Source organism: Podarcis pityusensis (assembly GCF_964106645.2).
Source record: "Podarcis pityusensis genome assembly, chromosome: 14".
NCBI classification, from domain to species: Eukaryota; Metazoa; Chordata; class Lepidosauria; order Squamata; family Lacertidae; genus Podarcis; species Podarcis pityusensis.
Window position 1 is genome coordinate 19,216,947 of NC_138039.1, and position 22,515 is coordinate 19,239,461.

At 42.7% G+C, this 22,515-nt stretch overlaps 2 protein-coding genes across 6 annotated transcripts in view; one reads left to right on the top strand and one right to left on the bottom strand.

Moving 5' to 3' along the window:
• The window catches only part of CFAP70 (cilia and flagella associated protein 70), a 31,654-nt gene extending 15,101 nt beyond the window's left edge, over positions 1–16,553 (bottom strand). For 3 of the 4 annotated variants that reach the window (XM_080981585.1, XM_080981584.1, XM_080981582.1), the window contains exons 1-14: positions 16,401–16,522; positions 15,128–15,250; positions 14,127–14,313; positions 12,693–12,791; positions 11,945–12,024; positions 10,273–10,449; positions 8,553–8,735; positions 7,993–8,087; positions 6,659–6,758; positions 5,592–5,738; positions 4,832–4,975; positions 4,069–4,149; positions 1,558–1,649; positions 822–882 (exon numbers count right to left, since the gene is read on the bottom strand). In XM_080981585.1, the coding sequence (XP_080837711.1) occupies positions 822–882; positions 1,558–1,649; positions 4,069–4,149; positions 4,832–4,975; positions 5,592–5,738; positions 6,659–6,758; positions 7,993–8,087; positions 8,553–8,735; positions 10,273–10,449; positions 11,945–12,024; positions 12,693–12,791; positions 14,127–14,313; positions 15,128–15,217 (1,536 nt within the window). In that variant the 5' untranslated portion in view covers positions 15,218–15,250; positions 16,401–16,522. Of the gene's footprint in view, positions 1–821; positions 883–1,557; positions 1,650–4,068; positions 4,150–4,831; positions 4,976–5,591; positions 5,739–6,658; positions 6,759–7,992; positions 8,088–8,552; positions 8,736–10,272; positions 10,450–11,944; positions 12,025–12,692; positions 12,792–14,126; positions 14,314–15,127; positions 15,251–16,400 lie in introns of all 4 variants that reach the window. The other variant, XM_080981583.1, reaches the window with a different exon arrangement.
• A 2,095-nt stretch (positions 16,554–18,648) lies between these two features.
• Positions 18,649–22,515, top strand: part of MSS51 (MSS51 mitochondrial translational activator) — a 35,682-nt gene continuing 31,815 nt past the window's right edge. For both annotated transcript variants that reach the window (XR_013979607.1, XM_080982011.1), the window contains exon 1: positions 18,649–18,913. The gene's annotated coding sequence lies outside the window, so the exon portion shown is untranslated. The remainder of the gene's footprint in view (positions 18,914–22,515) is intronic.

Here is a 22,515-nt window from a genome sequence, read left to right on the forward strand (position 1 = left end):
TGATGGCTGAAAGCAAGAGATAGTGTTTATTGTCATCCCATGCCAGAGGTAGCACAGCATGGCAGACAGTGTCAGACTAGGAGGACCAAGGGGATCTCAGTTCAAATCCTCACTCAGCCATGAACTTCACTGCATGACCTTGGGCCTGTGTCTCAGTTTAACCTACCTCACAAGACTGCTGCAAAGATAAAACAGGAACCCTGTACATGGCTTTTATTCTTAATTTATTTGGCAAATGTGTGTAAGGTGAGTAGGATCCCTTCAGAATCACAGACCTCCACTCAGGAGACAGGTTAGCTTTCAGCCCAACGACTCACCACATAAGGAAGTGGCATGTAGATTCTGATAGAGTACCACTTAACCAAATTCTCAGGGCTGTGTATGTGTCGTGATTCTACAGGGAAGCAAAATATCTGCTTAATGCAATAATGAGGATTTCCAGCAATTCTCTATTTCCCCCCTCCCCCCTTTTAAAGGCATGTTTATAGCTCTCATGGTAACAAATAAATGCTTGGAAGTATGCGTAAGAAGACAATGCCTGTTGAGCTTTCAGAAGCCATAGGGTGGCTGAACAAAATTTCAAGTGGTCGGGGTGTGTGTGTGCAGCTTTTGTGTGCTGCTTAAGTCCCCATAACAAGGCAAACCAGAATAAATTGTGTCAAGTGGGCAAAATAAATTACACACAGTAAGAGATAATATGCACGTTTGTGCAAACTATTCGGTTTGCAGAATTAAGCTTTTCCTAGCACAGAATTTTCAATTCCCCACTCCCCCAGGCAGAGTACAGAAAGTTGGGTGAGTACACTTATTCTACTCTATACCTTCTTAGCTCCTGCTGTCCTTCGAGGGAGTTGAGGGCGTGGAGGAATCATCTCCTTTACCCTGTATGTGCAAGACAAAATTCAGTGGGTTCCAAGTCTGCAGTTCTATACACAAATGTTGACCCTAGACCCAGATCCCAACATTTAAGTCTATGAGCCAGGAGTTATGCAAGTCAGATCCCAGACTGAAAACTGTGCATTAGGGTCATTTTGCTTTTAAATGCAAACAGAATCTACCACCATAACACGCACGTAGTTTTTAGAGGAGGAAAATCCGTGGGCATGCCACCCGTTGGCATTCCCTCCATAACACGCACAGACATTTCCCCTTACTTTTTAGGAGGAAAAAAGTGAGTGTTATGGTGCAAAAAATACGGTAATTTCTCCCCCAGCCCACACTATCGTGTGAATAGGACCTTTGTAAAAGCATGCAATTTGCTGGAGCTGTCCAAGGTCCTACAACTCTAGCACGACCTTTCTTGCTACCAACCAACTGACTGTGCCACCTTCAGATGTTTTCCACTCTGGCTCACGGTCAGAACAGGACACCATGGAAGATTAAAAATCTGTAATAACTGGCCTGGCTTTGCCCATGGAGCAAATGGAAGGAATAACCCGTCTCAGGAGAACCTCCTCCACTGAAGGAGAATTTACAGAGCACTTTAGGATACATGATAAATTTTATAGAAAGTGTTCCTTGACATCCCTCCCTCCCCAGATCACTGCCCATGCGCACCGGTTGGCGAGCTCCTCTGGCAAACGCTTGGGCACCAAAGGTTTGTCCAACGCAAACTCTATCACAATATACGTCCCGCTTTCTATATATTGCTGAAACGACAAAGTTTACACTTTCTCAGTCTTAAGATCTTAAGAGCATTTTCATAGATGAAGATTAAACAGTTTGCATCTCTCTCACACCATATACCGGCCAGTGCAAAAGAGGAAGTGGAGGAGGGGAATTCCTAATAGCAACAAGCATTCTGGCCACCATAGGCTTTACATTAACTGTTTCTCTGCCTTCATGTTGCATTCAACAGATGAATCTGTCAGTGATTCTAATTCCGATCAACACCTGCTGTGCCCTTCCTGCTAGCTTTAGGTGAGTTATCCACCTTTTAAGAATAAAGTTTCAAGCATTGCATGAAAACTGCTTATTTGTCACAAGGAAAAATGGTATAACAGCTCCAGGGATGGCAGGCATGAGGGAGTGGGAATGTGACACTACAGGCACTCGCTAACCAGCACAGTGTACAGGCAGCTTCTACTGTAAAATGGCCAAATCAGTTTTCTATGGAGTTCACCCGCTGAGAGTAAACTGTACATGATAGGGTAAGTGTGCTTCTCTAGTGGTTCAATCACACCAATTAATGTCCATTTTGGAATACATCCAAAGTTTTGCCTGTGAAAATGCTTTGATCCACAAGATCCCTTCATTCTCGTCTCACCCACAGAAAGTCCAAAAAAGTACAGCAGCCAGGAGCTGGTCATCAATATCCCTCCCATTAGTGTCAATGGATTATTATTATTAGTGTGCTGCCCACGTTTCACACGACTGTTTTTTGCTATTCTATTTACTCATGTTTTTAACAGTATTGTAAGAAGAAGAAGAAGAAGAGTTTGGATTTGATATCCCGCCTTTCACTCCCTTTAAGGAGTCTCAAAGCGGCTAACATTCTCCTTTCCCTTCCTCCCCCACAACAAACACTCTGTGAGGTGAGTGGGGCTGAGAAACTTCAAAGAAGTGTGACTGGCCCAAGGTCACCCAGCAGCTGCACGTGGAGGAGCGGAGACGCGAACCCGGTTTCCCAGATTACGAGACTACCGCTCTTAACCACTACACCACACTGGTGTAAGACATTTGGGAGACCTAAATATAAATAAAATAATCTAAATAATGATAATAACTAAAAACCGACTGAATGGGGAAAATTAAAAAAGGAACATCCACCTCGAAACACACCTTGAACTCTAATTGTCACAAGTGGATGGGGCTTAGGAAGTGTTGGTCTCTGCCAGAGATTCTCCCTTTGCACCACCTCATTGATTGCTCTGATTAATTGGAATCGTCTTGGGTTCCAATTTAAAAGCAGCAATAATGTTTGCCACTAAAAGCATATATCCCTACTAACAGACACTGCAGCACAATCCTTAATATTACCAAACAGTATAATGGAATTTTAATGGAATTGCTCTCAGAATAACATATATCCCATTATATTTAATTGCAACTTTCCAATAATTCTTTTTAGGGGCAATCAAATCTGCTAAATCTGCCTCATCTATGCTGCATCTTCAACATTTTGCTCAATTTATATGCCCCCGTATAAATGGTTTTATTTAATATTCACACACAGGGAAGCAATTAGGACTAGAAGTCAAGATAGATGTTCCACTTTTCATCTGATAACTTTCATCTATATTTCATTTCATTATTTTATATATAAGAAAGGAAATTACTATTTTATAATAAAGAAAGCTATGACAGTGCACCATTTCAGACTGTTGGATCCTCATTCTTTCACCTGTTTCAAATGAGGAAGAAATGAGAAAACTGATTGGTTGACAGATTGGTAGACTGATAAATAAAACTAAAGAATAATGTTTAAACAAGCAGGGGAGAGACTTTAAAAAACAAGGGAGGCAGAAAGAAATATGGGAGGGCAGCCCATATTTTCAGAAAATCCTTTCTGGTAGATGAAGGAACACATATTTCCATATCAGGATCTTGCTTGTTCCTTTTATTAAGAAATATTAGCTCCTTGTTGTCTACACTATTGTATAAACTCCACCAACAAAGGCTTTTGAGTGGCACATCATTAGCTTTCTGACTAACAATCAATCAAGTTCTGCAAATTCAGGCCTTGTATGATGGGAGCGAGAACGATACAACTAGCCAGTGTTCGAAACTCCCATTGTTCTAGGTGCATTTTATGATATGGAATTTCATTAGCGCAAGCAGTTTCTGAGCTCTGGGTGCAGTACTGTGCCTAAGATTTCAAACTAAAACTGCAGAGTGGAAGGAAAGGAGGACCTTTTTCTGCCTTCCCACTTCCAGCTACTCTCTGAAGACTGAAGAAGAGACCCTCTTAAGAATATTAGGGGTGTGGGCAGGGGAAGGACTAGGCCATGTGAAAAATGAACATAATATTTTCACTGCAGTTCATTCATTTTCAGTTTTGTATTGTTATAAAAAATGCGCACCTAGAGTCCACAATTTCCCAGTCATCCACTTAAGGAATATATTTACCTGCCCTTCAATGTTCTGGCATATAGATATTGCCGCTTCAATTGTGGTATCAGATGTGTCCCTTCTCACAATATTAGATGCCTTGTAAAAAATAACAATGATCAGATTTAGCACAGCTGCTATGTGGGAAGCTTCTGTCCAATCAGCTTCTGCCTTTCTGTTCCCCAAGGTCAGAACTATGGTAGCCATGTGACCTAGAGCCTATCTGCAGTCCCACATTCCATACTAAGGAGCTCAAAGCATTTCCTTGAGGCATTGTAAGAAAACTAAATAGTGGATAGAGCCAGCCAGCTGTCTCAACTTCAGCATTGCAGCTGCTGCCCACTTCCACTGGCTGAGCAGCCCACCACAAGGCATTCTGCTATGGGCCACCACAGCCCAAAGAAAACACCACAGCTGTTACAGGCCTGGTGCTGCTTTAACTTGACCCTCAGGAACAGACACGGGGTGTTCTCCCCATTCATTATCCATGATTCCACAGTCATTTTGGGATGTGGCATTTACAGTGGTTATATAGGAGGCTTCCAGGTGGGAACTTTGGTTCTTCAGATGTTGCTGAACAACAGCTGCCATCATCATACCTAGCCACTGAACATCCTTGCTGAAGCAGATGCAAAGTTCTGCTTCATCTGGAGGGCCAAAGATTCCCAGCTCTTGTTATACAAAGCACAATCCCCTCATTGCTGTTTGCCCTCCTTGCCAAGTAACTTTTTTGTTTTCAAACACATCAGGAATTTCACCAGGACTTTCTCTCCACATTCACCTTTCTCATTACAACCTCTTTAGCGGGCCTGTCTTCCTTTGTAGTCTTCCCAAGGATACCTTTGGTATGTGGGGTGAGCAGCCCTAATTTATTTAGGGCTGTCTGGTGGCCGATGTCACGGAAAAGACTGAAGAGACACTTCGTCTGAAACAAGAGAGAAGGAAAGGGGTCTACTGTCTGCATTTTGTTCAAGCTCCCCCACCCCCCCAATCTACCTGATCAGCTAATGCACACAACACCGGCAAGATACCTCTCCTCTCCACTGCAGTCCCTGAGAGAGTTTGGCTACTGTCTGAAAATGTTCCCTTTTAAAAATAATAGGAAGGAATACTGACAGGACTGAAGACTGACTTAGTGTCTTGGCAGAAGCTGGTCTCACACCATGGGTGAAGAACTCGCTACAATTCCTCTTTCAATAATGACAGGCTTATAAACAGCCACTTCACCTGTTTGCCTATGGCATGTAGTAACTGCTCCCAGGCAACCAATTGGCTCTTGTCTTCCCCTTTTAGACCAGATATTCTAACATAGGTTGGGAGGGGGGGACTATGTTTGCAACTCCGTAATCTTAGTGCCTTAAATATTTGAAATATTACATCTGTCTTCAGCGTAGTATTCCTAGCTCCATCAAGATATATCCTGGGATAGACTCAAGCCTTTCCTCTTTTCTCCTGTTCAGGCATGGGAGACTCCCCTCACTTGCTGAGACCCATGGCAAGAGCATCAAGTGAAAGGCAGGCCACTTAGTGCAGGTTCTTACCTTTTCAAACACTTCATTGTCAAGATAAGGGTAGACCCGGAATGCACCCCGGATCCGCTTCACCCCAGGATAGAGCAAAGGCACTGCGTTGATGTAAGCCACACCATGAAAGGAAATCTGCTCTTCTTCTCCGCCACCTCCTCCTCCCTGGAAATTGAAAAACAGAGATTTATAGATCACCTCAATCTATAGTCCTGAAAGCTCACAGCAAGCAGGCAAAGCAAAGAGGGAACAGAATCACAGCAACAAAACAGAAGAACATTTCAGCAAATTCCCAGAACTTTTCCCATCATTTGCTGACTCAGCTCTGAGCACTGAAAGTCATCCTGAAATATGCAAGCTTCACAGGGCTTGTGAAAGGTGCTCAGGTTTGGACTTCGGAGAGTCTGCAAGGAAGGGAGTTCATAACAGGAGGCAAGTGATCAAAATGATCTCGGAGATAATCATGGGGCAGATGGGTATAAGTGCTCTCGAATGTATGCTGGGTGAAAGCCCAAGCAAGTGGGACAAGGCCTTGCTTTCAAGAAAAGGTTTTAGTCAGCACTATGGCATGAAGTCCTGGCAAAGAAAGGAACTTCCAGCTGAGCCTCCCTGAGACAGGGAACAAAAAGGCAACCAGCCTCTTGCATGGGTAATAAAGAAAAACCAACTGATCAATAATCAGAGCTCATTTTTGTCTCAAGAACACATTCAGGCAAGTAACAACAAAAGAGATAGGGCAATGACTCGTAGCATCCATGAGGGCTCTACCAGTATGATTAAACACTTTTAATTATACGAATGCTCTTCTTTTGCTTTGAAACCTTTTTATGTTTCTCTGGGTAATGCAAAATATAAAATAATAATAATGTGTATACGTGATTCAGGTCTCTAATACGCACACATTCTGCCTCCATTAATGCCAACCAAAGTCCACACTTGGTTCATGACTGACTCTCCTCTGGAAGAACTTCTTCATTAAGCTGCAGATTTTCCCCAGGCATAATACCTCTAGCAAATGAATCAAGGCAACATTTAAGCATCCACTTGTTCTCACCTTTCATGCTTAAGCATAACAGATGCTTTACCTTGTCTCCTTTTCCACCTTTTGTTTTGGTGGAAGTGACCACAGGCACTCTGGTCATCTCCACAGGCCAGTACCGACAATCTGCAATCCGCTTTCGAAAACTGTGGCATAGAGAAAGACAGGCAGAAAACAATAATTATTCTAGACCAGGGTGATGTAATGGTTAGAGCGCTGGACCAGGATTTGGGAGACTGGGGTTCAAATTCCCACTTGCCCCTGAAGTCACCATCTGTCAGCCTAATCTACCTCACAAGGCTATTGGGAGGAAAATATGGAATATAATGAAGATGAAACACCAATTAGTCTTTTGTATCAATGAACAAAATGGCCACCAATGGTATGAATACACCTGAAAATGTGGCTATACCATACATCTTTGCTCAGAAAATGTGTGTCAGCCAGCAGTCACAGCCAAGTAATGGAGTCCTGACTGACACTTCTGGTTTGGCTCTAAATTTTGTTGCCACTCTCACTGCTAATGCCAGGTGTAGAGAGTTTGCTTCACAGAGAAGCAGACACAGAGCAATAGCTGCTTTCTGTTCAGTACCAGAAATTTAAGCAACATGTCACTTGCTCATGTTATGGTTATTCCTATTTGCTTTGCAGAATGCATGGGTTGTTTGCACCCCTGCAGTCACTGGCAGTCAGTACGGTTGCCTATTTAGGACTAGGAATGGGGAAAATCCAGGTTTATATTCCCATTGCCCTCCCCAGAAGTTCAGTGGGTGACCCTGGGCTGGTCACTTTCTCTCTCTGCCTAACCTACCCCACAAGGTTGTTATGAAGATAAAATGGGGTGAGGGGGCCATGCTTAATACCTTGAATTCCTTGAAGCAAAGGCAAGATATAAATGTTACAATTACTAATAATCTGATGTGCCACGGACACCACTGCAAACCAAGCCATAGATGCACACAGGTATGTAGGAAGCTGCCTTTTACTGAGTAAAACCATTGGTCCTTCCAGTTCTGTTTTGTCTATGGTGACTGGCAGCAGGTTTCAGGAAGGAAGTCTCTCCCAGTCCTACTTGGAGATGCTCGGGTATTGAACCAGGGACCTTCTGCATGCAAAGAAGATGCTCTGCCACTGAGCTCTGGCCATTCCCTTAACACTTAGCACTGATATAGAGCTTTATCTCAGTAACTGTCATAATAACTTTTGTACAGCAGGTCAAGGCCAGCCAGATCTCGGCCACCCAATAGTGTCTGAAGTTGTCTCCCACAAGATTGCCAGTTCTTTGCTATTAGCCACTATATTGCAGTAGGCCTCATCTAGTTCCTTTGGGCCACTCTATGTAAGTTATGAGCCCATGGAGAAAGGCCTATGTTTTCTCACCAGATCACAGCAAGAGGATCTAAGTAGCAGCGCCTTTCCAAGTCCCACATAATCCGTTTTTTAATAGTTTCTGCCTGGATCCTGAGATCTTTATCCTAAAAAGAAAGCAAGAAAAGAACCATTTAGAAGCTCTAGAAATCATCATGCAAAGAAAATGATAAATTCTGCAGCAGGAAACCTTCATTTCAGTCACTATATAAATTAGTGCTTATTTTCAATGGTGGCACTAGAAACAAATTTGGGGGGATGGGACAGAATGGGCAAAGTACATTCTAGTGTGGAAGTTGATGAGTGGAAGCAAACATATCTTGGAAGATGCTTCCCTCCGGACACCATCCTTCTGACACTTCCTACGCTTGTTTTGCACATTAGACTTAGAAGTGTAAGTCATCGCATTCATTCCCAGCTATTATACTCCCTCTTGGCTCTCCAGTACCAAAAGACAAGGTTTCAGGAAAAACTAGGCACTGGCCTGACTTATCCCAGCAATTATCACATTTTTATGATTCTAAATAGCTACTCTGGTTATAGTCTGTCCCAGCTCTTTCTTTCAAAGTCACCTCCAGTGTGTTCAGCTCTCCATCCTCCTCCTCGTAAGCACCACCAACGATAAAGGAGTCTGGGATATTCTGCCCCCCTGGTGCTAAGATGTTGGTGACCGGCCACTTTTTGGGCCGGGGTAGTGGTTCTTTCTCACCACCAAACTTCAGTACTCCATTCTTGAACAGGAAGGGGCATTCTTTCTGGAATGATCATAAAGGATAAAGGATTCACGTAATCAGAAAAGTAACACACACACATATGCAGTATAGTATAGAGTGGCGTGGATACAAATGGGGTACAGACACACCCTAATAAACACCCCAGTATAGTTACAAAAGAGAGAACTAAGAATGATTTATATAGATCTTTTAATTTGCAAAGTGCCTTTTAAGTTTCCACTGTGGCATCCCCCAAATGGCTCGTATGAGACAGGCCACTATTTTCCAAATTTTACAAGGGAGGTGGAAAAACAGTGGCTCAGCGTGTTTCTAACACAAAACCCCAATTTGGCATCACATGAGCAAACCTCAGGCTCACATTCTTCCTCCTCCCTGATCCTTCATCCCTCATAGGGTCCAATTTCCCCTCTGAGTTCCTGCTTCACAGTATACCACAGCCTACCATCACATCCATACTGACAAACTATGACTTGCACTTGCCCTCCAAATCCAAACAGGGGACCACCATTAAACCTGAGGCTTGTTCAAGGAATGAGCCAGTGACTTGCTGAAGGCCACACAACAATTCCAGGGGCAGAGGCAGGGGATGGTTTGCCACCTCCACATCTATCATGTGGTGTATGGATCTGAATTCACAGGGCTGGCCCTACCATTAGGCGGGGTGAGGCAGCCGTCTTAGGGAACAAACGCTGAGGGGTAAGAGTGTACAGTACTATGTGTTAAGTGTACTGCACTCTGCATTAAGTGTACCATGCATATGGATGTAAGGAGACAGTGATTTCCATCCTATTCTCTGCTCCTGCCCTGTGTCCACCCAAATCTACATTGTTCATCTTGCCATCCACTATGCCCAAAACTATTATAATTAATTATAGAATCAATTATGTAACTAACTAATTAGAAATCTAGTCTCTTACAACTGGAGTGAGAAGCCTCTGGTTTTTACCTCAGTTAATTGATTTACTTCATTTATATGCCACCTTTTCACAGTAAGCTGTGGCCAAAGCAGTTTACAATGGACATCCATTTATTATCAAATACACAACATTGCAGGATGGAGATTGCAGAAAGAAAGGTTTATAAAAACATTATATAAATACAAAGGAAGCAAAAAACAACAACAATTATTTAGTAGACAGAGAATAAATTCAATTATTACAAAATTATTACCGGTAATATAGACTCATGTACAAAGCAAAAAAAGAAAGTTAACAGGCAATAAAATTCTTGTGATGGTGCGGGTCTTATTCTAAGAAGCCTCAGAAGCCAGGCTTAAATACAGTTCAGAGGGGATTGGTCTTCTCACCAGACTAGAAGACTGACAGCTGGCTCTCCCATTGCTCCTCAGAGGAGACTAACAGCAGCAAAAGGGAACTGCGGGGTGGGGGAGTGATGTTGAATCCTCTTCTACAGCCTCCTGGAAGCTCCAGCTGCTGCCGGAGGTCTTATTAGCTATTACGAACTAGTCACCCCAATCACAGCACCCTGTGACTACAGCAAGAGAAGCATGAGCAAGAGCACAGTAAAGACAAGAGTTCAGGATCTCAGCAGGACTCACCTCGCCAACAGCAGGCACTTGCAAGCCAATCATATAGTTCTGTGGAGGCCCAGTGGGCAGGAACGTTTCAGGGACTGAATAAACACCTTCCACGGTCACTCTAAGGAGATTGCCCTCAGACAGCTGCCACGCGGACAGCAGACTCTCCTGCACAGATACTGTTACGTTGATGACGCACTACAAAAACAAGATCAGGTTTGGGGTATGCCAGCACTATAAACTTGTATATTGCTTTTATGCAGGTTCAAATTGCCATGGTGTTCCTCAAGGGATCCCAGGGATTTTCAGAGTTCATCAGGAAGATGGAATGATGGCTGTATCAGTTTTACGTCAGTGGTGTCAATAAAATCCTTAGAAAACAGCTGAGCAGAAAACAGTCACGTTGCTTCATTTTTAGATTAGTGTGATGCAGCTGGGTCAGGTCTCTCTGCTAAATCCAGTCATTAGGATATTTCCCTCCTACCCACTTCCACTCCACCTAGCCAGCAACTGAGGAAAATGAATGTGGAGACAGATTGGTGGGTCTATCCCCCGATTCAGGAGAAGGAAGCTTAAGAGGCGGCTGGTGCCAAAGACAGTCATTGGGGGGTTCCTGTAGCCCACCCATGATGAGGGTTCATGGATGAACCAGCCCATGCTTCCAAGGCAGGAGCTGCAGACAATCCAGTTGCCCAAGAGAATTCTGGGCAATAATTCAGATAAGAAACAACACATTAGTTTGCTTTTTCCCTCCTGTCTCTAAGTTCCTTTTCCTTCTGTGTTGTGTCTTTTAGACTGTGAGCTTGGGGGCAGGGACTATCTTATCAATAGGGATGGGCGAAATCTCTCAGTTCTCATTTTCCCAGTCTTAAGTTCAGTTCTCCACATCAGCTTGGAATTTAAAACAAATACAGGTCCTCATCAGCATTTTAGTGGAAAATTTTTGTAATACATTTTTCTATGCAGTTTCCCCAAATATACACATTTTTGCAAAACTGTTTCCCATAATATAATGCATTCTTGTATGTTATTTTTTAGCAATATATGCATTTATATGTACACTTTACTGTAGTATATCATTATTGTACACATTACTTAGTTGGGCAATGCACTGCAGAATTCAGAAAAGTGTGAATCTGAAGGATGGCTGTGTTTCAGTTTGCATATTGTTTCAGCAAGTGCAAATTAGGTAGATCCTCCTTTAAGTGTGAACTGAACCAAATTTCTCCCCATCCTTACTTGTCACTGACACTTTTGTAAGACAACCTGGGAGTAATTTTTAAAACATTTTTGCTTTGAAGCTGGATAAAAATGCTTTGAATGATGAGCACTGCACACACACTAATATGCAAATAAACCATGAGGAGGTGTTTATTTCAGGCACAAAAACGAAATAGGGGGTTGGGGGTGGGTGGATTTCCACATCTCACTAAACAACCCTTGGAGAGAAGCAGTTGGAACAGAGTACGGTATATTTTCCGTTTAAAAAGAAAACCTTATGTTTATTAGATATTTAGTTTAAGCTGGAAACATATAGCCAGGCAAAAAGGCAGGATAGAAACAATTTAAATAAAATAATGTGTGTTAGGATTGAAGTGCTAACCACCAATATTTCGAAGCCAGAGATATTGAAGTTAAGTTGCTGCATACAGTTTCTTTGAAGAAATGCCTCTATTATTATTATTTTTAATACCTTGGCATCTGGCCGGAGGGTCTCCAGGGGAGAGCCTAGCACAGGGTATAGTGGAAGTGTTGCACTAAATTCACAGAGTCCTGCAGAGAAAGAATTTTTGGAAGGGAATCACAAAAGATGGTGTGGCCAAGCAGTATTAAAAGGAAGTTTTTTGGGAAAGCACCAGGAAATGCTCCTGCTCTTGCCAAGCTGCTCTGTAGGTTGGCAAGAATCTGGGATGGAGCAGGCAAATGAGCCATAGTTAACAAACGAAGATGGGTTCATAGGTAATAACAAGCCAACGCTAGAACAAGCCATGGTTTGTAAGCTGCCAACAAACCATGGCTTGTGATCATGGGTTGTTGGGAACAAACAAAGCATTGTTAAGCTCTGGAGCAGTCAGTGTGGAGATGTGGAGCTGCCCTCCTTCCAACAGCCGCTTACCTGTATGGGGTATGCCAATGTTTGGGCAATGGGAGGGTTGTGCATGTGCACCAGTAACAGCAGCAGATTGGCTCCACCAGGTGGCCCACACAGCCGGACCTCAACCACCACCCCACCCCACACTGTCCAGACCCACCAACCCACCTACCACACCAGCTGCTCTTGGTCAAGCTACAGGACTGAGTTTGCATAATCAAACAAGCCAAGTTTAAACTAAGCAAGCCATGGCTTAGTGTTAAGTGCGAACTAGACCACTGTATAACTTCCATAGTGTGAATTCCAAGGAAAGGGATAAAGCAAACCAAGGATGAATTCTATCACTAACCTTCCAGTAAAGGTAGAAGGTCCATCACAGCTTGACCAAGGGTCATGGTCTTCTCTTCTTTCTGCTTCTTCTCCTTTGGTAAGACTTCTGTCACAGTGACTGGGAATACCAAACATAAGATTTGATAACATTCCTTAAACATCTGTGATGCAGAAGCACCCAGCAGTATGGAAGTGGGATGCTTGCTCTTTTGAAAATGGCTGCTACCCCCTACCATCATCTCACTGAAGAACTTCTCAAGAATCATTAGGCTTCTCAGAAATCCTAGGGACACTCAGAAAACTACTGCCCCTGATCATCTGAATAACCCTAGTCTAACTCTCTCTGGCATGCCTTTCCAGGGTCCATGGGTTCCCCAAGCCAGGCACAAAAATAAAAACCCATCCTGTAATTTGGCCAATGAAAAAATCACATATCTAAGTAGCTCAGCCCTGCATCTCCCACTTAGCTGTCCAAACAGAGATCCTGTCCATAATTTCAAAAGCATCACATTTTGGAGAAATCATTCAGAATATCAAGAAAATGAGCAGGCATGAGTTGCATTACGATACCCTGATCATGTTGAAGGGATAGATCACTGACGGAGGTGCTGTCTGTTTTTACAATATGTGTTTAATCTCAACTATAGTTAACTGAAACAAGCCAGCTTCATAATTCGTGGCCCATGTTTTCAAGCATTGCTAAGCCAGGCCATGACTTGGTGCAAACATGTGGGATCCTGGAGAGAAGATCCCAGCCACTCTGCTCTTCCCTAAATGTATTGGTGCTTCACAGCAGTAAGTCACAGTTTGACTTACCAAATTGTCTGTACCTGGGCTCATGGTTTAGCTCTCTCTCTATAAACCATGAGCTATAACCAAGGTTGATTTAATAAAACTTAAAAAATACAGAAATAGTGTGACATGGTAGCTACAAAACAAAGTTCAAAATTCATCTCACTCACAAACTCACTAGATAGTATTTGGCAAGCCCTACTTCTCTCATTGCTATCAGTGCTACTTTTCTGAAAAAGGGGTATCAGAACTCACCATGAGTGCCTCCTTTGTTCTCTTATAATGGCAATGGCACCCACCTGAGAGGTGGCAGAACTGAGTTCCTGCAAGTTCTGGCTGCAAAAGAGCTCTGGTTGCTATAAAGATTCTAATAACATAAAAAGAGCTTGTTGATCAGGCCAGTGGCCCATCTAGTCCAGCACTCTGTTCTCACAGTGGCCAACCAGATTATTAAGATTAAGGAACAAAAGTGCTTTGAGGGTAGTTATTGCAGGCCTGTTCTAGTGGATGAAATATGCACAGGATACACTGTTTCCCTTGAAATAATCAAAGAACAAAACCAATCTCTTCTTTCCCAATTTCTAAATGACTAAGTGACTGTCAATTCAGAAGCATCTGTTTAAAATGGGGAAACAAGGAAGGGAGGAACACTCTTACTCACATAGCAAAGGTTTGTGTGCAATGTCATCCAGGCTGTGTGGCCCTTCAGGCTGGCAGTCAAAGGTGGTAGTGAAATTATATTTCGCACTTCCTTCTGCTGAACTTTCCACTTTTGCAGAGTCACCAAGGACGATGCCATTGTATTCGGTACGCACAAAGGTAACTGGCCCATCTCCTTTGACACCTTTCTATCAAACAGGAAGATGGTGTCACTCCGTCTTTTTTTGTATGGGACAGATTCAAGTATCACACCACCTGAACAAGATCACACACTCCTTCTTCTCCACATACCTGTATGCCTCTCTCCATCCATTTAAGCAAGCAAGAGGAATTATCTCACTTTAAGGACACATTCCAGCTAGGCAAAAACACTCAAGGAGGGTTGGAGAAGTCCAGGGAAGGAGGCTATGGACCCCCCCCCCCAAGGGTCTGGGGACCACCACCCCTGTTCTAGATCAAACCTAACTTGAAAGGTGGACCAAATTTGAGATTCAAAAACATCAGAGAGAAATATAAGCATGTGTCTTTCTTTGCCACCCTAATCTGAGGGGTCTTGTCTTTAGCTTTAAACTTTTGAGCATGACTTGTTTTATTTTTCATTTATGTGCAGCACCTAATAATACTGATAGAGTGCGGAAGAGAGCAGCCACACTTTGGAACTCCTTGCCAATTGACATCTTCACTCTTTTTGGCACTTGCTAAAAGCATGTTTGTTTAGGCAAGCCAATCTAGACAAGTAGAATGCTGATATGTGCTTTAATCTGATTTGGACCTTATCAGTGATTTTAATTTTTTTGAAAAAATGTTTTAAATTGTTGTTTTTAAATGTTTTTTTTTTACTGATAATTTTATTATTTCATTCTTTATTTAAATTGTCTTGATGTTTTCTTTTGTTTTACAATCAAATGGTATATAAATATTGTGAAATAAATGTGGTAGTACTATATAAAATAAAATACCGAACTCAAGATAAATAAAAATTGCCTCAAAAGGAAAATTTACCAAGTCATGTCCATCCAGCACTGTGATGTTCACTAGTTTGGCAAATCTTTCTGGCACCTCGGGATGCAAAAAGGAAGGTGAGACAGCCATTAGAAGGAAGAATCTGCTGGTGAATAGAGGTGTCTATACAGAAAATAAAAGAAGAAAAGAAAGAGGAACATGAACTATCATTTATTTATATCTTGCCTTTCCTCCAAGGGGATCAAGCTGATTTTGTTGTTTAGTCATTTAGTCGTGTCCGACTCTTCGTGACCCCATGGACCAGAGCACGCCAGGCACTCCTGTCTTCCACTGCCTGATATACTTAGGTTTCTACCCAATTTTACCATTCCAACAACAACAACCTTGCAAGGTAGGCTAGGATATGCAGAGTAGTATAGAACAAAGTGTTATGTGATGGCTAGAGTGTCAGAATAGGACCAGGAAGATCCCAGTTCAAATCTCCACTCAGCCTTGAAACTCACAGAGTGACCTTGGGCCACTTAACTTTTTTTGAATGTCACCTATCTTGCAGTGTTGTTCTGAAGCTAAAGAGGAGGGATGTACCACTGGAGAAAAGGCAAGGATAGAAAACTAATAAAATAAAATATACAGCACAAAAATGCAGTAATATAGCACAATATAACCCTGCAGCTGATTGCTGCAATAAGTCTCCAACTTCTCAGATCACTTCCTTTTTGAAAGTCAACAATGCAATCCAACGGCCATCTCAGTAAGTTACTTCCAAGTAACAGTATTGCAGCCCTAATTTGTACTTATTATAGTGTTGTATCCCAGCCCCCCCCCGCCCCGCCCCGCACTTATGAGATTTTCTGTCTTAGGTGCTAAAATAACTTGGCTGGCCTTGAGTACTAAGAACTTAGACTTGAGTGATAAATACATCATTTGCTGCTCTGCCTCAGGCAGCAATATGTCAATTACTGCTGCAGGGCTTGTGTGTGCAAAAGGGTATGTTAAATAACATTAAACCGATTTCTTTTTTAAAAAAATCATACAAACACCCCCTTTTAAGAGAAGGCGGTGGAGGAGCTTGTGATGCAAACCACTGCAAGTATTCTTGGATGAAACAGCTTATCTTGACCCTGTATCCAACTAACGTCTACTCAGAGCAGACCCTCTGAAATCTATGGGCCTGAGCCAGCCATTAAGTACATTAAGGTCTACTCTAAGCAGGAGTCACGCTGGATGGATACAACCCTGGGAAGCTGAAGTTCACTTTTCACTGGAAAATTTTCGACTCTTCCAGGTTGGGAATCAAAGCAGAGGAACACACCTTCACGCCCTGCACTGGATGGAAATGGGTGCGAGCGCTGAACCGGGGGCAGCGGGGAATGAGAGGCGCTCACCTGTCCACCCGCCCGCAGGTAACAGAAGAGCGCAGAGGCCCAGCGACGGTTGCAGGAGCATCTTTCGTTGCCATAGCGACGCGGGGTCGCCTTGAGCTCTTCTCCGTTCCTTCGCCCGGAGGGAAGCCTCGCGAGACCTTCCGGCTGCCATGTTTGTTGTGGGCAAGCGAAGGTTTCGCAGTTTCGTCGCCGCCTCCTGCCTAGTAATAAGCCTGCCCGGGCACACGTCTATTGTACCAGCGGTGTCTTCACCACAAGAGTTGCATTTACTGGGCGCAGCAGAAGCCCACAGAACCCTAGATTTGAAGGGAGTTAGCAAGTTTTTTTTTTTTTGCAAGCTGTAGTGGTTGCTAAGACTTATACTTGGAGCCTGGAAAGAGAAATACCCATCATCTATTACACAATGTTCTGAAGACCTTCATGCCCTTGCTACATTGGAACACCATTTTTCAGCCGGAAAAAGAGGGCCAACGCAGTTTGGATACCTGTTTGGAGGGCATCAGTGGTTATTTTATTGTCAATGTGAACTGACAGTTTTTCTGGGTTTTTATCCCCCGGGTTCCTTCCCTTTTTAAATTCTTTTCTCAACACCTGCTTTCTTTAATAAATTTATGAATAATAATAAGTGGAGGGAATTATAACCATCAGATGAGGTGCAAGAAACAAAGTGCATGTTCCTTATCATTTCATATGTTCTGAGGGCATATAACTTTCTGTTATCGGAAAGTCTCTGAGGCCCAAATGAGTATCTTCTTGCAACCAAAAATGTTGGACACACGTCTTCCCCCGCCTACCCCAGCTAAATCGCTGGGTGATCTCTCCCCACAAGAAAAAACCCTCATACCAAACCTCTTGTTGACAGCTATTTTAAAATAACCCTTCTATATTAATATTTGGTGGGTGAAAGTCAGACGTTCACATTGGCCATTTGCCGCTGTTTTACTACAAGGTGCCACTGATGGCATTACCAGTGTTAAATTTTCAACTCAGCCAAGAGACAGCAGTGGAAGAAACAGCAGCAGCATGTCCCTCACATGGTGGTGCAAATTGCTTACAAAGAAAGAAGCTATGGCTTCTCAGAGGGATCCAGATGGCCACTGTGAGAACAGGGTGCTGGTCTACATGGGTCTTTGGCCTGATCCAGCAAAATTCTTATTGTGTGCTTAAATGCTATCTGCTGAAGTTGTTGTTGTTGTTGTTGTTGTTTAGTCGTTTAGTCGTGTCCGACTCTTCGTGACCCCATGGACCAGAGCACGCCAGGCACTCCTGTCTTCCACTGCTGCCCGCAGTTTGGTCAAACTCAAGCTGGTAGCTTCGAGAACACTATCCAGCCATCTCGTCCTCTGTCATCCCCTTCTCCATCTTTCTCAACATCAGGGTCTTTTCCAGGGAGTCTTCTCTTCTCATGAGGTGGCCAAAGTATTGGAGCCCCAGCTTCAGGATCTGTCCTTCCAGTGAGCACTCAGGGCTGATTTCCTTCAGAATGGATAGTTTGGATCTTCTTGCAGTCCATGGGACTCTCAAGAGTCTCCTCCAGCACCATATGGAGACTTTCGAAAAGACAGGACCAGACACACTCTTTAGGTTAAAATGTTGTTGTTTCCTCCTCTGCTCTTATCTGGGTGTGTACAGAGTATATCTTTAAAGCGCCACCACCTCAAGAATCCTGGGAACTGTAGTTTACCCTCACAGAGCTGCGATCCCCAGCACCCGTAACAAACTACAGTCCCTGGGATTCTTTGGGGGAAGCTGGGTGCTTTAAATGTTTGGTATGGATTTGACATATGGTGTGGAAAGGACCAAGTCTGACTGAGCAAGCAGCATGTCGGGCATGCTGCTGCTGAACAAGGCTGTTTGTAGAGAGAAAGAGCAATAGAGGGCTCTTGCATCAGTTCCTACCACTGATCTTCATTACCATCTGTCAGGGATCATTCAGCTGCGATTCCATCACTGCAGGGGGTTGGACTAGATTACCCTTGGGATCCCTTTCAACTCTTCACTTCCATGATTCTGTGTCCATAGAGCATTACAGCCTTCACCTTTCTCACAATAACCCCACAAGGTGAGTGTATATGATTTCCCTCTTTTTACACATGGGAGAAGCCACAGCTGTGAAAAGTAGTTTGGTGGTGGTAGTTGGAGTGTGGGCCTCTTGTAGTGTCCTCTATTTTCCTGTTGGGGGCAGCTGGCTCATTACGATCCTGATACTGTACAAACTTTTGAGCAATTGAGAAAGCTCAGTTCAACCCCCCCTCCCCATCCCTCCTGTCCATTTGGAAGGAGTCCTCCTTCCTAGTCAAGATCTGGAACTGCTGGCAGGATATTCTTAGACTGAGATTTTCTTCCTGGCATTTCTGCAGTTGGAGGCTGAGAGCAATACTGGAGAATTCAAGGGATATTTGCAGCAGAGGAAGAATCCAGCTGCAGAGACATCTAGCAGGTAAATTTCCCGTACTGCGCATTGATCTTTAAATTTAGCCTGTTGACTTTCTCTGATTTTCTCAGAACTTGCTCTCACAACCTTTTTACCTCCTTGCACATTGTTGCTGCCCTGAGTCCTTCTGCCTTCAACCCAACGGCAGACCCCAATCAACTTTTCACAATCTCTATACCCTGTGCTCCTCCAACAATTTTAGTTTAACAGGAATAATCCCTGTTACCTCTTTCCCTGGGGTGGGGTGGGGTGGGGTGGGGTGGGGTGGGGGTTAATCGCTACTCCTATTTTGCCTTTGGAATATGTTTCATAAATGCCCTTTAAGGTTTTTATTTGTATACACTCACACACATGTCCCTGCAAGCGGGTTCAGCCTAGGGATGGTGTCGCTCTCTCTCTCTCTTTAAAAAAATTATTTTTATTAATTGCGAACACGTAAATACATCAAATATACAGAAATAAAACTAAAAAAATAGAGAATATAAAAAGAAAAAAGAAACAGAACAAAGAATAAAAAATAGAAAGATAGATAACAAATTTCAGAAAATAAAAAATAAAAATAAATATTTTCATATCAACGTCTGCATAGGGAGTTCAAGCTTTTTTTAAACAGCTTCGGCTTGGCTCCTTATTTCATATCTCTTGACTTCTTGCTATCGATGAATGTACTTGTAAATCATTTTTTTCCAGATAACTATTTTCAAATGGTAAATCTTGGAGAGACAGTCTGATTGTCAATGACAGTCACTGAGGGATGGTGTGTCTCTTAACTGTAGCAGTGGCGGACCTTGGGCTCTCAATTTTCAGCGGCACCCTGTGCGACGCCAACATTCAGTGCCCCCTTCGCCTCTCGCCTTCCACTCTACGGCGCCCCCTGTTGCACCCCCAAGGCTCCGTGCTCAGTGCAACTGAACCGGTTGCGCCCCCCTAAATCCGCCTCTGACTGTAATGCAGATGGATCTAAACACACATACAAAAAACCACAATTGTTCGAGTAATTGTTCTTCTAGTATTGCAATTAACCTACATTAAATATATTCTTGCAGCCCCAGTAACTAGAAGTAATTTTTGTTAGCTACCTTTATTTCTGTTTTGTCCGACAGAACTTTATTCCTGCTTCTCTATCCAAGGGCATATAAATGTAACATCCAGAAAAGGAGTTGCAGCAAGTTTTTCTATTGCGTACGGAGCCAAGCTTCCTCTCGCTAGTGCAAAATAAATGGCAGGCATGCCTGCCAGCTAACTAGATACTTGTGCAGTTGTCAGTCTTACCCCTTTTCTCCACCTGCCCTTTTAAATTTATTATGTTCATTCACAGAAGTATTCATTTGACGGATCACAAATCACAGTGTGCTGGATGGATGGGTATTTTTTCTCAGCATAAGGCAGCTGCGTGTCTAATCTTATTGTATAGAAAAGCCCATATATTAATTGTTCCTGTCTCCATCCTTCTGTATTTGGGCACCTCCAGGCTGTCTGTGTTTTGTGGGAGGGGCTCAAGGGCACACTGGGAAATCTAGCTTTGTGCAAATAGAGTGAAGTAAAGGACTCTGTCACCCGAGCACAACAAATCCTCTTTAAAAAAGAAATGGACTTCTTCCCATTTGAAAAGCGATGGAGAAATGCATTGAAATGTGTGGGAAGAGTAAATGACTGGCAGGAAGACATAAACAACCCCAACAGAGAGGTGCTCTGTTGCAACAGATCCACTTCTTGTTTAAAAAGGAGAAAGAGGACATTTTGCAGTTAGAAAAGGGATGTGGAAATGCACCAAAAAGGGTGAGACGAATGTGTGATTACTGGGAAGACTCGTAAACTACCCCACAAGAAAATCAGGATGAATGCAGGAACAGGATGAATGCTCACTGTCACATGACCACTACACAAACAAATCAAAACAAATGTTCATAAAAGACTAGATATAATCCAGCCTTTTGTTTGCATAAACTTTATGCAAACAAATCAGGATGAATGCTTAATAAATAGGTCATCTGGAGGAACCCTTCTCAGCTCATAGCTTTTAGCTGTATATCTTGATTTGACATCAGTAGCCATGTGTCTAAATTTGAAAAGGACAGCCTTTCTCTTTGAAGGGTCATCAGAGGAGAGTCCGGGGCTGTCCAGGCCAGGTCCAGTTTAAAGAGGCTGATCCACACCATACAGCATATTCAACGCATATCTGAAGCGCACGACATTCCCCCAAAGAATCCTGGGAACTGTGATTCCTATACACACAGAACTACAATTTCCAGCACCTATAGCATACTAAAGTTCCCAGTATTTGGGGGTGGCGGGGGTCAAGTGCTTTAAATGTGTGTTGAATATGGGACTATAAGTGGAGGCCTTTTATGAATGAATATAGAAAAAGTCAGAATTTGAAGATTGGAGCCCTGCTTGAATTGAAGAAGGAAGGTTGGATAGACTCTTTCAAGCAGAGATTTACTGACCTTTGGGTCCTGAATCTGGGTCAGGAGGTGATTGGAGTTGTGGGGGCCTTTGGATCTGGAGGAGCCTTGAAATATGATTTGAGACATTGTATGGACACTGGTTTTAGCTGTGGAGAGTTGGTTGGTCTGTCGAGAGGGAATGGGGGCATGGTTGGATCGGGGCCCCCCCAAGACCTGCGCTTCAGCACCCTCAGTATCAAAGAATATGAAGAAAAACTGCAGAAAGGACTTGGAAAAGATTTAAGAGCCTCGGACAGAAGATCTCCAGGTTGATGAACTATATGGAATGGACGGAATTGACTGGCAGAATCCGAGACCAGGGAGAAGAGATGGTGGTAGAAGATTGGGAAAGTTTAAAGTTTATATATAGAAATATTGTAAATTTAATGAGTGTTAGAAAATTGTTGGAATGAAATTTTATGGCTTTAGCAGAAATGTTATAAGGAGTTAGGTATAAATAAGTATTTCAGTATTAATGGAAAATAAGGTACAAAATATGTTAAGATATTCATAATGATAAAAATAGAGAAAGATGGAAAGGAATTGCTGGAACAAGTAATAGAAGTGGAATACAAAAAGGGAGGTGAGAGGAGGTCGATGAAATAAGGGAATGAAAGATAGAGTAATGAAATGGTTTGGTATATGTTTTTAAATTGTTGTTCTTTTGTTTTGTTTAGGTTAATGTGTTAAGGTTGTGTTTTGTATTGTTTATTGTATTGTTTTTTCTTTTCTCTCTCTTTTTTTTCTTCTCTGTTCTATTTTGTCTTTTTCTTTCGTCTATTTTCTTCCTTTTTCTTTTCTTGTAAGTTTTAAAAGCAATAAAGATTATTTAAATAAATAAATAAATAAATGTGTGTTGAATATGCTTTAAATGTAGAGTGTGAATCTTCTCATAAGAGGAGGGCGGGCTTAAAGTTGCCCATCAACAGATCTCACCCGGACAGCAGGCAAACAACTCTCCTGGTCACAGTTTCTTCCACTAGGCTGAGATGAATTGCATTTCTGTTTCAATTATAAAAATTATTTCTGAATTTGCATCTATACCTCTCAATCAGAGTATACAACTATTCTGCAGATCCCTGCTTATTTTACCCTCCTCTCCCTTTTTGCATGATGCCTAAATGTTTGACAAATTGACTGCTGGATTCCCCCTCCTGCAAA